The 17,893-nt window shown below is 41.3% G+C and overlaps 1 protein-coding gene across 1 annotated transcript in view; it reads left to right on the forward strand.

Annotated features, from left to right (window-relative positions):
* Nucleotides 1-17,893, forward strand: part of LOC149474726 (proteasome subunit beta type-7-like) — a 122,669-nt gene that overhangs the window by 36,675 nt on the left and 68,101 nt on the right. Inside the window, exon 5 of the mRNA XM_089666417.1 lies at nt 8,996-9,111. Coding sequence (XP_089522543.1) covers nt 8,996-9,111 — 116 coding nt within the window. The remainder of the gene's footprint in view (nt 1-8,995; nt 9,112-17,893) is intronic.

The following is a 17,893-nucleotide window of genomic DNA, read 5'->3' on the forward strand; positions in this document are numbered from 1 at the left end:
TCTGTCCTCGGGCCCCTTCTCTTCTCCATCTACACCTCCTCCCTTGGCCAACTCATACACTCTCACGGCTTCAACTACCACCTCTATGCCGACGACACACAAATCTATCTCTCAACCCCCCACCTCACCCCCTCGGTCTCCGCCCGAATCACACACCTGTTGAGCGACATATCAGACTGGATGTCGCTCCACTTCCTTAAACTGAACCTCTCCAAAACCGAGTTTCTTGTCTTCCCTCCAGCCCGGACACCACCCCCCATTGACTTCTCCATCATGTCCAACAACGCCACCATCAAACCCGCCCCGCAGGCCAGAGTACTTGGTGTCATTTTGGACTCCAACCTATCCTTCCAGCCCCAAGTCCACTCTTTAACAAACTCATGCAGACTCCACCTCCGCAACATCGCCAAAATCCGCACGTTCCTAACTCCAGAAACCACTAAACAGCTCATCCACTCCCTCATCATATCGCGACTCGACTACTGCAACTCCCTCCTCACTGGCCTGCCTCGCCGCTGGCTATCCCCGCTTCAGTCCATCCTGAATACGGCTGCCAGACTCATTCACCTTTCCAACCGCTCCGTTTCCGCCACCCCCCTCTGCCAATCCCTCCACTGGCTTCCGATTGCGCAACGGATCAAATTCAAAATCCTAACACTGACGTACAAAGCTGTCCACCATACTGCCCCGAACTACATCACTGACCTAATATCCAAGTACCGCCCAGCACGCACACTCCGCTCCTCACAAGACCTCCTTCTCTCTAGTTCCCTGGTCTCCTCCTCCCATGCCCGCCTCCAGGACTTCTCCAGGGTGTCACCCATCCTCTGGAACTCCCTGCCCCAACCCATCAGATTATCACCTACTCTCCTCTCCTTTAGGCGCACCCTGAAAACCCATCTCTTCAGGGAAGCCTACCCCGCCCCCTGCTAACTTGCCGACCTCCTCCACTCTTCCTACCACTCCATCCCCCACAGCTATCTCCTCCTGTGCCACCATCCCCTCCCTCCTAGATTGTAAGCTTGAAAGAGCAGGGCCCTCGATCCCCTCATGTTTTGCATTGTATTGGTATTGTTCTGTCACATGTTCTGTCCCCCTTTGTAATGTACAGCGCTGAGCGAACTATTGGCGCTTTATAAATACTGAATAATAATAATAATAATAATCTATCTATCTATCTATCTATCTATCTATCTATCTATCTATCTATCTATCACTCTCTCTCTCTCTCTCTCTCTCTCTCTCTCTCTATCTATCTCTATATATATATCTATCTATATATATCTATATATATCTATATATATCTATATCTATATATATATATCTATATCTATCTATACCTATATATCTATATCTATCTATACCTATATATCTATATCTATCTATACCTATATATATATATCTATCTATACATATATATATATATATCTATCTATACATATATATATATATCTATCTATACATATATATATATATCTATCTATACATATATATATATATATCTATCTATATATCTCTATCTCTCTATATCTATATATCTATATATCTATATATCTATATATCTATCTCTATATATCTATATATCTATATCTCTATATCTCTATATCTCTATATCTCTATATCTCTATATCTCTATATCTCTATATCTCTATATCTCTATATCTCTATCTCTATCTCTCCGTGATAAATAGTGACAAACCTATAAAATTGGAATTAATAAAACTGATTCTTAATCAAAATAAGTGATTATTAATTTCTGTGACGAACCATATATCAAAATATTCCATAAAAAAATTAATTATATATTAAATCCACTGTTTCTTGTGATAAATACATAAAAAACAACACTGTGCCTAAAATAAGCAAAAAAAGTCCATGCAATAATGTGACAACACTCAGTGATCTTCACTTCTAGTGCTCAAAAAGGAATCCTCCAATGGCAGCAATGCCTGCTCACCTCCCCACCTTGACCCACACAGGGCCACAAGGCTATAGCTCTCCTCAAAGGCAATCCTTTAATCCAGGCAGCTCAGCAAGGGATCACAGGACTTCCACTCCACCTCCTCTCAAACGTCATATAGGACACAAACAGAACTTCCCATAGTGTAATACTGCGTCCTGTTCTTCTGCCAGTTAGGAAATGTGCAAGTTTCATGCTGGGTCTAAAAGACCCTGGATGTCTCCCCTGAATGTTATGCAGTTCACATCGCGGAGGCTGGCACTGTGTGGAAGCAATCGGCATCAGTGCTGCCTCCCGAATGCTTCCACCTGACAGGTGAGCCCTGCTGCTTGCCCGCAGCAGGGCTGAAGGATAATAAAAAAAACTACCTGCCCAGAACTACATGTCTCGGGTGATATACATTCAACATAAGACTATTAATCTTTAATAGTAAAGTAGTACTAAAGGCTGAGACTTTTTTGCATGAATATAATCGTTCTGAATATAATGCACAATACCGGTAAACCTTTACTTGAAATGTATTTTGTAATGCCTTGTATTACCTCAAGTCTGTCAGCCTCCAGATCCTCTGGGTTCAGATGCTGATCTTCCCTGCACAGAGTTCTTAACCGCTTTAGTGCCACCCCATAGCAGAAATACTGCTACAGGACGGTAGCGGTGCTCAAAATCACGTGTGTATATACAATGACGTAAATAAGTATTTGATCCCCTGCTGATTTTAAATGTTTGCACACTCACAAAGAAATGATCAGTCTAAAAATCGAATGGTAGGTGTATTGTAACACTGAGAGACAAAATAGCAACAAAAAATTCTAAAGAAATGCATGTCTAACAAATGTTGCACTGATTTGCATGTTCATGAGGGAAATAAGTATTTGATCCCCTTCACAAAACATGACTTAGTACTTGGTGGCAAATCCCTTGTTGGCAATCAGAGGTTAGACGTTTCCTGTAGTTGGCCACCAGGTTTGCACACATCTCAGGAGGGATTTTGTCCCACTCCTCTTGTCAGATCCTCTCCAAGTCATTCAGGTTTGGTGGCTGATGTTTGGCAACTCGAACTTTCAGCTCCCTCCACAGATTTTCAATCGGATTAAGGTCTGGAGACTGGCTAGGCCACTCCAGGACCTTAATGTGCTTCTTCTTGAGCTACTCCTTTGTTGCCTTGTCTTTGTGTTTTGGGTCATTGTCATGCTGGAACACCCATCCATGACCCATTGTTCTCACCTGCTCGCTAATGGAGCACAGATTGTGCTGCGTTAGCTTCTTCCTAGGCCACAGTGGCCAGGGAATAAGACACCAGAAAATGAAAATGACATTATACATGTTACATCCAGATTTTTTGCAGCCAGTGGAGATCGCTGGATGAATGTTTGCTGGTCTCTTTCCCCTCCATCCAGTAACATTCGCCATAAGGTTCTCAGGCCAGCAGGTGGACAGAAGCATGGGGTCAGAGAAAGCAATCGGGCAGATATACAGCCATCTCACATTCATCAGAAAGCCAACCTTCAGCTTGTGAAATACCCCCCCCACTGATGTAAGCTTTAAAAGAGTTGAATAACATGTTTGGGGGATGCACATACATGGGGGGGGAATTCATACCCTTGAAAATTCAGAGCCCTATCCAGGCATGTAGGTTGGATGGCTAACAAAGGGATGACGGCTAAACTGCAACTTCTAAACCAAATATGCTTCAGTGCAATTATGTCACCCTAATATGTTCTCTACTGTAGACTGCTGCTGACACTATATGCGTTTCCACAAATACATCAGAGTCCAATATTAACAAAGTACAGCGCTTTCACACATCACCACTTAATATCGCATTCCACAGTGTCTTATGCATATAGTAGTGAAACTTGTGCACACCACACAAAGTGTGATGGTACCAAAAATCCATAAACGTAATACCTAAATACAATATGTTTGTATAAAAAGATTGTCCTTCTATTGTATATGGTTATCCTCCCATCTGTCAGTGTAAAATTGTGCAAATCTTGCTTTCTCTCAGTGCCCTTATCGCCACAGGCATGTGAATCCTCCTTTCCCTTAACCTACACTCTCCTGCCTCCAGTTCCTGATGTAACTCAATTTCCTACAAATGCTCCAAATTTCAGAAAGAATACACCATCATAGCGTATCAACATTTCCCATCATTATTTATTAAAATATAAATTGCACTCACATTGAAATGTGCTTAACTGGAGCACCACAGTAAAAAGCCTTTTGTTCCCCTAAAAGATTCAATTCCCTGGCCACCCACAAGATGTCAGGGTTCAAACTTGCGGGTGTGCGGCTTAACCTCATCGGCCTGCCCTTCTGCAACTAGCCTGCAGCTTCCTTTTCCTGAACTATACCAGGCCTCATGCCTTTTAACCTTGGGACCCACAGCTCACCTCTATATTTACTATAGCTGTGGCTCTTGTGCACATTGCTGGATCATGATGTGGCTCTGGTAAGTATTAGGGAGGGCTGCTGCACACAGAAGGTTTTTTTACCTTCTTGCATACAATGCGTGAAGGTAAAAAACCTTTAGCCTTTACAACCACTTTAACCTCTTTCTACCACGCTATAGCCGAAAGACGGCTACTGCGCAGTTGTCTAGTTCTGGGACGACGTCCATAGACATCCCACAACACGCCCCCTTCACGCTGCCGTTGATCTTTGTGTCCTATGGACACAGTTGATCACATGATACGGTAAATGACCAATCACAGCAGCCTTTTACCACGTGATCAGATGTGTGCAATGACACAGCAGATCACCGGGTTAATACAGTTGCCGGTTATCAGCTGCACTTTCCTCACGCTGTCACAGAAGTGATCAGTGCCCCTCATCAGTGCCTCCAATCGGTGCCTCCTATCAGTGCAGCCTCATCAATGCACATCAGTGAAGGAAAAAAATTACCTACCGTATTTTTCGCTCCATAAGACGCACTTTTTTCCCCCCAAAAAAGGGGGGAAAATGTCAGTGCATCATATGGAGCGGCCGGTCCGGTATTTCCACCGCGGCCGTGTCAGAATACTGGGCCGGCCGCTCAGCTCTGCAGCGGGACCTTATGGAGATGACTGCTGACCTTTGGGGAGGTGGGGAGCGGGTACCTGAATTTGACATGGCACTGGCCATGACAGCCGGATGCCAAGTGCGCATGTGCAAGAAGCGGTGCTTTTTGTGAATGGTAAGGCGGTACCTGGGACACATGACAGATCCCAGAAGCCGCCGGACCAATCACAAAGCGCAAGTGCTTCTCGCTCATGCGCACTGGGCACCCGGCTGTCATGCCGAGTGCCATTACAGAAGCCGGGAAGACAGCATGCGGCTGGATCGAGGAACAGGTAAGATCAAACAAAAACTCTGCGGAAGTAAGAGCGGGTACCTGTCAAATTCAGGTACCCGCTCCCCACTGTCAAGGTCCTACCTTTTCCCAGAGGTTATGTTACTCCATGTGCTGGCATCCATCTTGGATTTCTGCTGAGCATGGTGGGAAGCTTTTATGCCTTCAGGTCTCTGAGGTCCATCCCCCAGAGGGGTGTGGCTGAGTACATATAAGCCTGTGATCCGCACATGCTCTTTGCACTTGTGTCTTTGTCTTGCTACAGCTCTGTGTATACGCTCGTGACTCTTCTGGTATTCTGACTCGGCTTGTGACTAAGACCATTCTCTGTGTTTTCCTTCGATCTGACCTTCCGTTGCTGAACCCGGCCCGTGACCTGTGATTCTCTGTCTACTATTCTGTACTGTTTTGTCCTGTTGTTGTCGACTCGGCTTGCCTGACTACGCTATTGTCATTCTCACCAGCTACACGCCATTGGCGGCGGCCATTACCGCAGCCGGGGTGTCTCGGGGGCCGCGACCTGGTTCCTGGCTGCGTCAAGTCCATCCCCACCATCAGGGGCCCTGGTGAAGGGCAGCCTGGGACTTAGACTCCGCGCCCTGAGGGACTTCGGTCTGTTGGTGGTGGTTGTCGTCAGCCAGTGCCTTACCCTGCCACTAGGCCTACCTGTCCGTTCCACAGCCCTGCCCTGACACCCACCTCCCTAAAGGTCAGCAGTCATCTGTACTGTCCGCAGTCTCTGGTCATCCCTGTGCTGTCCGCAGTCTCTGGTCATCCCTGTGCTGTCCGCAGTCTCTGGTCATCCCTGTGCTGTCTGCAGTCCATTAGTTCAGAATTTTTTTTCCTGTTTTCTGCCTCTAAAACCTAGGTGCGTCTTATGGAGCGAAAAATACGGTATTTGCAAAATGTTATAATAGAAACAAAGAAACTTTTTTTTTTTTCCAAATTTTTTGCTCTTTTTTTGTTTATCGTGCAAAAAATAAAACACCCAGTGGCGATTAAATACCACTAAAAGAAAGCTCTATTTCTTTGAAAAAATGATAAAAATTTCATATAGGTACAGTGTCGCATGACTGCGCAATTGTCATTCAAAGTGTGACAGCACTGAAAGCTGACAATTGGCCTGGGCAGGAAGGGGGGTATAAGTGCCCGGTAGGAAAGGGGGTGACTGGGTGTCTTTATACATTATTGCTAGTGTGGGAGATTGCAGCATGCTAGTAGTGTTGATAAATCAGATTCAGGTACATGCTCTACAATTTTGTTTTAAGTCCATTTTTCATCTGTAGCAATCTTTACTGCTATTCATATTTTTTATTTCTCCAAGATTCTTAATATTTAGGATATTACAATCTCAAATCTCAAGTTTGTATAGCTGAGTACTAGTGTGAGCTGGAGCTGTAATGTTCAGTGATGTTCCTCCACCCATTACAGCTGATTAGAATTCCACATTTTTCTTGTATCCTGCATATTGAATGTTTTGCACTAGCTGGAGCCTTTGCAGCAATACCTCCTTTTTAGGCAATTTGTGAGCTAGGAAGTAAGACGCATAATGTGACATGATTTCATCAGATGATTTCATGATACTTTTAGAATATTTTAACTTTAAAGCATAAATGAAAAACAGAGAGATACTTTCCCTCATCCACAGTGATGCAGTGTTCCTTCTCTCTAGCCCTATATTGAGACCGCCAGCCCCCTGAAGTTGCTCTTCTTGCTGGTCTCTGACTGGTCTTGTTGCCATTTTTTTCGCTGATCTCTGTGTAGAGTGCAGGATTAGGAACCACCAGTAGTCCTGCATTGCTTCTGGTTCTGGAGAACGGAGCAGTGGACTGCTGCAGAACCATGGAGTAAGCTTAGTATTCCCCTATTTTAGATCATCTCCCACAATATGGAGTATGTGCTGTGATCTATTACAATTTCTGTGCAGTTCTATATGCTCCTTGGCCCACACTACTGCAGTCTGTAGAGACTTGTTATATATTCCATACTTCAGACTATTGAGCCCTGTATAGTACAATATATACTGTACCTTCATACAATCATCCATAGAGGTGATCCGCACAACCGATGCTCTAAAATCTTGCTTTTTTCAGGAAACCACAGTGTACAGTTCACATAGACAGTAAGTTGACACGTTTCAGCCTGCATGACTTTAATCATAATGATTATGTATGGTTACGATTAAAGTTATTTAAAACAAAGTTAAGGAAAAAAAAAAAAAAAAAACACTTTTCGTCCGCTCTGTAGCAGCAGTACTGCTACAGGGCACCAGAGCTTTGGAAAATCACGTGTATATATACGTGATTTGCATTTCTGGGTAGGGGGTGTGTGCTGCTCTACCCGCACAGCTATTGGTGGCTAGGGATGTCAATCACCGGGTTCCGGCCAGCTATTCCCAGCTGGCACTCGGCAATCGGAGAAAGCTGACTGGGGAGAGACCTGTGTGTAAACACGTCTCTCTCCTGTCAGCATGGACATATTGCTTTGTGTGTCTCTGCACAGCAGCAGGTCTCCCAAGTAAAACACACACTGCACACTGTTAATTCTTTGATCGCCCCAGATGTTAACCCCTTCCTGACCAGTGTCATTAGTGTTGTGTCAGTGCTTTTTATTAGCTCTGGTCACTGAAGATGTCAGTGGTCAAAAGTTGGTTCCCACCCAGTGTCAGAATGCCCACCGCAGTCCCGCTATAAGGCGCTGATCGACGCCATTACTAGTAAAAGAAAATGCCAGTATATATACCGCCATTTGTAGACACTATAACTTTCACATAAACCAATTAATTTACACGTATTCAGAATTTTTTTTTTTTTAGCAAGACACGTAGCAGAAAACATTTTGGCCTAAATTTTTTAATAGATTTGATTTGTTTTTATTTTTTTATTGGATATGTTTTATAGCAAAAAGTCAAAAATATTATTTTTTTTTTTCAAAATTGTCTTTTTTTTTATTGGATATGTTTTATAGCAAAAAGTAAAAAATATTGGGTTTTTTTTTTTTCAAAATTGTCAGTCTTTTTTTGTTTATTGCACAAGAAATTAAAACCGCAGAGGTGATCAAATACCACCGAAAGAAAGCTCTATTTGTGGGAAAAAAATGTCATTACATGTACAGCGTTGCAGGATCGCACAGTTGTCAGTTAAAAGAACGCAGCGCCGTATCGCCAAAAAAATGGCCTGGTCAGGAAGGGGGGGCGGTGGGTTAAAGTCTGTTCAGTAATACCCAGTAAGTATTATACCTAAACACATGCAAAAAGACACAATATTGCCTCGGCAACTAGATAGGACACAAGCTCCTTTGGGGCATATTTTGTTCCAGTAGTTATGGGTTTTTTTTTGTTTTTTTTTGGGAGCACCTAAACAATGCGGGTTTTTACATGCTACCACTGAAGATAATGGGGCCTAATAATGCCCTAGTCTGCTTCAGTTTGCTTCAAAAGCACCTCATGCATCTGCTATGGACACCTGCATGCTCACACGTGAACAAGGGCAATTTAAAATGATCGGATTTGGCTTGTTGAGTGATTTGTAGCTCAAAGCTCCAAAATGCTCAAGTGTGAATGGGTGATTAGTTTTCTTAGTAGGTCCATATTTCTTATTGTTCATTGAGTGACATATCTTTTAGTGTAGTACAGGAAAAATGCAATTGTCTAATTTCAGAATGGTAACATTGTGTTTTTTTTTTTTTCCTTTGGCCAACAGGTATCAAGGCTACATTGGTGCTGCACTTGTGCTTGGTGGGGTTGACTGTACAGGCCCTCATCTGTATAGCATTTACCCACATGGATCAACAGATAGGCTACCCTATGTTACAATGGGTGAGTACAGTTAATTTTATTCATCTTTCTTTTTCTTAAGACATTGTGGGGTTTATTCACTAAAGCTGGAGAGTCCAAAATCAGACTCACTTCTGCATAGAAACCAATCAGCTTCCAGGTTTCATTGCCAAAGCTTCATTGAACAAGCTGAGGTTAGAAGCTGATTGGTTTCTAGGCAGAAAGGAGTCTGATTTTGGACTCTCCAGCTTTAGTAAATAAACCCCCATGGGTCAAATGAGTTAAATATTAGATTTTTATTTGATGTCATTAGTATGTACCTTTACACTGTTCAGTCCCAGTCCTTATATATTTTTTTCACAGCTGTTGTGCTTCAGATATCACTGGACCCTGAGCAAAACTATAGCACACTGAGCTCAACTTTTCAGCTTAACTTCTGGTGCTATCTTGTCTATATATTCTTGTGGAGAATGCAGTAAGGAGATGCAGTTGTTGGACTATTTTACTCTTGTGGATTTTTCATCTGGGTGACACCAAGGGCTTAGCTGAAAAGATGTCCAGCAGTTTTTTCAATCATGGGGGAAATAATCTTCTTTCTGGGGTTCTGGGCTGCAGTAGACCTCAGCAAGGAATCAAGCTGTACCCTCCCTCCAAAAAGGGAACATTTATTGTAGGCGCAGGTCTATTTTTTCACTCAACAAAAGGTTGCTGAAAACTGTTTAATCTTGCCCTTCTAGGGACAAAATTCGGCTTTATGATATTTTATAGATTTACCCCCCCCCCCTTCCTGCCCAGGCCATCTGTTGCGATTTGGCGCTGCTGTACTTTAACTGACAATTGCGTGGTCATGCAAAGCTGTACATTAATGAGAAGTGCATGTCCTTTTTTCCCCACAAATAGAGCTTTCTTTCAGTGGTATTTGATCACCTCTGCGTTTACTTTTTGCGCTATAAACAAAAAAAGACTGCCAATTTTGAAACATAAACAATATTTTTGACTTTTTTCTATAAAAGCATGTCCAATTATAAAAAGTAAATAATCACATTTCTTCTTAAATTTAGGCCAAAATGTATTCTGCTGCATGTCTTTGCTGAAAAAAAAAGTCTGAATAAGTGTAAATTAATTTGTTTATGTGAAAGTTATAGGGTCTACAAAATGGTGATGTGTGTATATATACTGAAATTTTCATTTTAATTTTTTTTATACTAGTAATGGCGGCTATCAGTGACTTATAGCCAGACTGCGACGGGCGTTCTGACATTGTGTGGGAACTAACTGCCACTGACATCCCCAGTGAAACTAATACAGTGATCAGTGCTAATAAAAAGCACTGACACTGTACTAATGACACTACGCAGGAAAGGGGTTAACATCTGGGGTGATCAAAGGGTTAACAATGTGCTGTGTGTGTTTTAATGTGTGCTGTGTTTTACTTGGGAGGCATGCTGTTTTGTATCTCTCTGCTGTGCAGAGATACAAAATAGCATGTCCTTGCTGACAGGAAAGAGACCTGTGTTTACACCCATGTCTCCCCCCTTCAGTTTTCCCAACGGTCGCTGAGTGCTGGCTGGGAATCAACAGCCGGGACCCAGTGATTGATATTTCTAGCTGCCAATAGTGGCTCGGGTAGGGTGGTGCGCATGCATGCCCCCTACTTGGGAATTCGAATCACGTATATATGCGTTTTTTCGCAGACCTGGCGCCCTGTAGCAGTATTTCTGCTATAGGGCGGAGGGCAAGTGGTTAATTTTTCTTGTGTGGGTTTTCTAAATAAGCCTGCGTGTTATTAGCACAGGAACACAGGTTGTCAGTTCTCCCTTGTCTCTGAGTCCACTGACTCCCACCTAGACAATCCAGCCTTCCAGCCAGGACCGTTTTAGTTGAACACCAGGAACTTAACTTTGCTAATAATCGTCCTGCGCTCTACGTCTACTGCCAATAAGTATTAACTAGGAATTTTTCTCTTTAGGCTTGGTTCACACCAATGCATTTTGCTTTTGATCCTTTTTTGCAATGCTTTTTGCATATTGCTTTGTGTTTTTACCGCGTTTTGCATTTTTTTTTTTTTTTTTTTAAAGGGGAAATGTTTTTTGTGTTGCTGAGCAGAATAAAAATGCAGAATGCACTACATGCGTTTTATCAGAATTTTTATTGAATTGTATTGTACTAAAAATGCTATTTTTTTGCATTTCAAGTCCCTGACCCTTTCTAAAACGCAGCTGCTCAAAAATGCATAGATTTGACCCCGCCCCATAGGAAACCATGTTAAATGGACTGTAGTTCGTTTCTACAAAAAGCACTAAAGAACGCATAGGTGTTAACCAGGCCTTAATGTCAGACAATTTGAAGACCTTTGAAATCCCCATATATCCCATTGATTGCAGAATGGGCCTACCCAATGAATGACATGGTATGCATGGAACAACTTATAGACCTAGATAGAGACAACATAGACAAGTTTTAAAACATGTGGTCCACATTGATCATCTAAAGGGATATGAAAAGTTCAGACTTCGTATCCCGTTCATCTTTCTTAGGAATTAAGGGCGCATAGACCAGGTGTGAACAAACTTCCCCCAAAACTAGGAGCAGCACTACGCAACCTGAATATGACTCTATACTGTAGGTGGATGGAAGATACATTGTTAACCCAACACTAATTAAAGTGTTACTAAACCCACAACAGTAAAATCAGCATGTATATGCAGTAAAGCATGCTTGTTATACTCATTGCGGAACCTAAGGGGTTAGTCCTGCATTGTGTAAAAAGGATCTTGTCTTCTCTGATCCTTTCCTTCTACTGTTCATAATCCATCTGCTGATAGTACAGAGCTCTAGGAGTCACTCTGCACAAGTTCAGTTTAGTGTGTATGGCTAGAGTTTTTTTCTTTGGGAGGGTGCATGTGATTAGCACAGGGCCAATCAGCACGGTCCAGACAGAGTCAAGGGTCATGCCACCTCATAGGACAATCAGGGGAGAATGAAAACTCCTACAAGATTAACCAGTGTTCTGCTGAACACTGATAGAAGTCACAAGACTGTTCTAACTGCTGATGAGCGAAGATATTTAGCAGTTAATATTTACTAAAATAATTGCATTTCCATGTTCTGTGTACTGTGGGAGACCAGATATAGTGAATGTAGGGTCCTGTGCTTAGTAACACTTTAAAAGGAAAACATTTGCTCTGTTTTTTTTTTTTGTTTTTTTTTTCTTCTTTTGTTTTTTTAACTTTATTTGTATGGTTAAATGTAAAATTACAGACTGGACTGTTACTTTACCAATAGATCAGCTCTAAACTATAAGGAGCAATGTAAAATGGCAAATGTTCCAAAAAACAGGTACACACTATTATTTCAGTCAAATAAGAGGAGAGGGGTTTATAACAGAAAGTCAGCTGGAGGGGACCCCTCTGCACACAGCACAGTTTCCTATTACAGTGCAAGTCTTTATCCTGGAGCAGACAAATCTCAGCTTGAGAGAGGGAAGAGAGCATTTGAGTATTGTTTTTTCCCCAACATGCTGATGTAATTTTTGCTGTTTGGGAGTGTCGCCGTGTGTGTGTATACATATACACACTACTCCAGCAATTCGCTGCAAAGTGTTTTCATGACCTAAAGATGGACCTACTACCCCCTCCCTGGCTCACCTCGTTCTTCACTGGCAGTTTTGGCTCAGATCTGTCAGCTGCACCAGTGGCCTCTTCCCTGCCAAGGATCTGTCTGTTGTCCAGTAGCTGAATGAGGAGTGCCACTCCTCTCCCTACACAATATTCCCACACTTTACTTTCTCAATGACCTCGTAACGAAGGGTTTTTTACGGTCACCATGATGGCCAGGAATTGTCCAGCATTGATATAGACCCTAAAAGACGTAAGTTTTAACTCAAACTGTTCTGATACAATCACCAAGACAACAAAGTTGCTGTGACGGGACAGTATCCCTTCTACCTATCTCCTCTCCCTATCTCACCGTTTCCTCTATTCATTATCCTACCCGCCTCCCATCATTCCTCCCCAACCCTTATTCACATACTTGTATCACCGTCTGCCTTTTTTTAATCTAAAATCTAAGTGTACAATATGTGAGATTACCAGTGCCTGGTCCCATAATGAACAATTTATTAATAGATAACTTAACGCACACCGTTCTATAAAGTCAGCTTTGAATGTATACAGCAGGGGTGTCCAACCTGTGGCCCACGGGAGCTATGAATGCAGCCCAACACAAAATCATAAACTTAAAAACTATTTTTTTTTTCTTTCATTGAAATTTTTTGTGAAATACATTTTCACTTAGTAAACACATGCAGCCAAAGAAAAATTTGACAGTGTCTGTGTACTGGATTTTTATCGTTCTCATCCAAAGAAAGATCTTTCAGTCTGCAAAATCACGCCCTAATCATGTCATTGGTTTTCAGCAGCACCTTTTTTTTATCAGCAGCTATTTTAAAGGATGAAGCACATGAAGGGCACCAATAGAACCAAAATATTTGATGAGCACCTTGTTAATTGCTACTCCATCCATCGATCCAGATATTAATGCGTTAGTTTATCAAAAACAATGTCAAATTATGTTGCCCTCTTTTTACTTTTATAATAAAAAATCTTGCAAAAAATGAATTTTTGTTACCCAGTTAGGTATATTATTTCTATCAGTGATTGTTAACTGGTGATCTGCCTGATTATTTCTGCTCATCTATCCGTATTGTTAGTTTATTTTGTGTGTGGCCCAAGACATTACCTCTTCTTGCAGGAAAGTCAAAAGGTTTGGACTTCCCTGGTATACAGTATATACAACATGTCTGAAAACTTTGACGGTCAGAATACACGTTCTGTATATTTATTTTGTACTTTCCTAATAAAATACAGTTAGAAACTTCTGTGTTGGCTACTGTCTAATAATAAGACTAGGTTTACACTTTTGCAGGCGTAATTTGCACGGGCACTGCAGCGCATTCATTTGAATGGGCTGCTGTGCCTGCGTTTCATGCAGGAAAAGGGTTCCTGGAACATTTTGCATTAAATTGCAGCTGCCGGAAAATCACATGATTCTTTTGCACCATGCAATTTCCCTGCGGTTCATGCGCTGTGGTTTAGGATCCGCGGGGGTGTCATTAATTGGGTCGCACAGTGGCTAAATGGTTAGCACTTCCGCCTGGCAGTACTAGGGTCGTAGGTTCGAATCCCAGCTACGGCACCTCCTGCCTGGTGTTTGCATGTTCTCCCTGTGCCTGCGTGGGTTTCCTCCGGGTGCTCTGGTTTCCTCCCACACTCCAAAGACATGCTGCTAGGTTAATTGGATCCTAAATTGTCCCTGGTATGTATGTATATGTATGAATGTAAGTTAGGGACCTTAGATTGTACACCCCTTGAGGGTTAGGGACTGATGGGAATGTACAATATATATGTAAAGCGCTGTGTAAATTGAAGGCGCTATACAAGTACCTGAAATAAATAAATTAAGAATGATTGGCAGCCCAGCACATCTCTAAAGAGCAGTGAGTTTTGACTGTGGGTGGTTGTGCGCGCTGGAATAGCTGCAATTCCTGCACCCGCAACCACCTAGCCTTAGGTGTTTTACCTAGTAGCAGTAAACACATCTCATTATGTGTACAGTGGGTATCAAAGACATCAGATAATATTGTGAAGTCTGGTGATCCAAGGCTGCTGTATGTGTTCGTTATTCCTCTTTTGGGGTTGTATTACTTTTTCTGTCCACTAGATGTCACCATTGTACAACATATTATTTAACATGTCATTCAAGTAATTCTGGCTTGGTTTGTCCCAATTATAGTGTTTCCTAAATATTTCCATTTAAGTTGGTTATCTGTAAGCAATCTCTGCCTTTTATTCATATATTTTGTTTTAATTAAGTTTTTTTTCAAGCAGTACATAGCCTAGCTTACTGTAAATCACAGCACACACAGTAGATTTCAGATCAGTGATAGCATTTTCAGGAGGTCAGCAGCAGCCCTTTCTATGTTATCTCATAATTTCTTTTAAAAACAGTCATCAAAAAATGCTCATAAAAAATTTTAAGTACATTTTAAGCTTTGGAAAATACATAAGTCTTATGTTTCAGATGCCCTGCCAACAAAAGCCAGCTTCATGTCTGTATATCATTTTATCTTTAAAATCCAAGAATGCCCATTTTTTGTGTTTACTCCACTCTGGTTTGCTTATAGTGTGTCTGGGCAAAAAAAAAACTCATAATACACATACACTTCCTCATGTTTTATCACTTTGCAAAATACTGCAAGTACAGCAACATACATGTTGATCTACCGTATAATCCAGTACGTTCTTATTGTCCTTAGTCTGACAACAGTGTTCTTTGTGCTCTGAAATCCTAAGCAGTATTGTCAGTTCTGCAGAGTGAACTTCAGAACTCTCCGGAGAGCCTGTCCACACAGTGAGGTTGATTTACTAAAAGCGTGCAGAATTTGGTGCAGCTCTTCATAGAAGCCAATCAGCTTCCAGGTTTTATTGCCAAAGCGTAAATGAACAAGCTGACGTTAGCTGATTTGCTACCATGTACAGCTGCACCAGATTCTGAGTGCTCCAGTTTTAGTAAATCTCGTCCAGGGGAAGGACTTTTTGGAGATGGGGGTTTGGCTTAGTTTGAAGGGCGAGGGGGGTGCCTACATCAATAGCAACTTAACCCCCCCCCCCAGGAGCAGCTCTTCTGCAACAATTTTACAAGTTTGGTGATGGCACAGGAAGTAATAAAAGCTGTCTCTCACTACATAAACAGAGTGAAAGAAAAAACGTGAGCGCTAGGACAAGTTCTAGAAAGGGATAACATAGAGTTAAATTTTTGTAAAAGTCTTGATTTACACTTTAATTGAGCATCATTCTCAAGTTATGTCAAATATGTTTTTGCTTCTTGCAGGGCTTTTAGCCTACCTTGTTTTTTTGCTGTTGCCCAGAACATCTGACTTTGCAACTTAACCTGTTTAGTCTTTAGTTCATCTCTATACTGTCCTGGAGTGTTTTTTTGTTGGCAGATAACTCTGTTCTGTGCTTCTTATACCCTTTAGCTTTTGTTGTCTTCCCTAACCTATTATTACATAGTTTTTTGGTACGGCTTTAATTTGGCAGCAGATTTGGATACTGTATGTTTCCAAGGTTTTAATTGGTAAAAAAAAAAAAGGTGCACTTAGCAGAAATTTTTCAGAATGCAACTTTTATGTAATTTGCGCATCCCCAAATATTTACCCAAAATATGTACTGTAAATTAAAGTTTTCTGATGAAAAGGATATTACATAGGTGTGAGTTTTATGTAACAGTATGGTAATGTTCAAAATGATTGAAAGCTTTTTCCCCTTCTCGTTTTCAGTTCCACATTGTGATGCATGCAGGGGAAAAATGAGAAGTCTGGTTTATTTTTGTTGTTTGTGGGCGAATCTTATGTATATACTATCTACCTTATGTATCCCGCAATCTTATGCATCTCTGCAGCAACAGATCATTGATGATGAGGGGGATCTTTTTAAAGCCAAATAAAGTTGGAAATCAATTAAATCTGCAAATTGCTATGAGAAGCTATCGCTTAAAAAAAAAAAAATCAAATTCTAAATTTTTCAAAAATACGTTTTGATATATTAGTAATAAGCTTAATTGAAGGCTGAAGGGTACTTGGAGTTGCTCGGCTTTCAAAGCTTTGTTAGGACTCCGGCCTCAAATCATTGTAAATGTATGGTTTTCCAAGGCTAAGGTCTTGGTGATAAAACAGACCTCTTTGTAATGTGTAGATCAACAAAAATGATGTTCACATATTTACAATGTATATATGACAAAACCACACCCACCTGCAGTGAAACAAGATCCCTTGGACCTCTATAGTAAATCCTTCTACCCTAAAAGTTACTGATCAAATATAGACAATATCGGTCACCATGAATGATGTGTTCAAAATACCCCAATGACCAACTATATATATAAATATTGAAATCCTTAAGAATAAATCCATACACCCTCATAAAGTCGTCTTCTAGTCCACCAGTCTTCGTGTTCTAGCAATTCTCAATGTTCCTCAAACCAATACGTCCTCATCAACTCTTAGTACCTCAAAACAAACTAAACATAGTGCATTTTGATGTACACGCATCAATATCATCTGCGTTAAAGGATAATGCACTATGTTTAGTTTATGTGTTTTGAGGTACTAAGAGTTAAGGAGGACGTATTGGTTTGAGGAACATTGAGAATTGATGGAACACTAAGACTGGTGGACTATAAGAAGACTTTTATTATTCTGAAGTGTGTGTGTGTGTGTGTGTGTGTGTGTGTGTGTGTGTGTGTGTGTGTGTGTGTGTGTGTGTGTGTGTGTGTGTGTGTGTGTGTGTGTGTGTGTGTGTTAGTGGGGTATTTTGAACAAATCATTCATGGTGACCGATATCGTCTACAGTTAGGTCCATATATATTTGGACACAGGCACAATTTTAGTTCTTTCAGATATTGACCAAAACATGTTATACCAAAACTAGCTATAGTTATATAATGCATGTGGTCTGAAAATGCACACACTCAGGTATAATTTGAGGGTATGTACATCCAAATTTGAGGAACGGTTTAGGAATTACAGCTCTTAAGAGTAGCCATCCCCCCTTTTTCAAGGGACCAAAAGTAATTGGACAATTGAATCAAAAGCTGTTTCATGGCCAGGTGTGGGCTACTTCTTCATTATTTCTTTATCAGTTAAGCAGGTAAAAGGTCTGGAGTTGATTCTAAGTGTGGTATTTGCATTTGGAATCTATTGTTGTGAACCTACATCATGCGTTCAAAGGAACTGTCCATACAAGTGAAACAGGCCATTGTAAGG

Source organism: Staurois parvus, unplaced genomic scaffold (assembly GCF_062004578.1).
Source record: "Staurois parvus isolate SC_StPar_1 unplaced genomic scaffold, SC_StPar_1.0 ptg000002l, whole genome shotgun sequence".
Lineage (NCBI taxonomy): Eukaryota > Metazoa > Chordata > Amphibia > Anura > Ranidae > Staurois > Staurois parvus.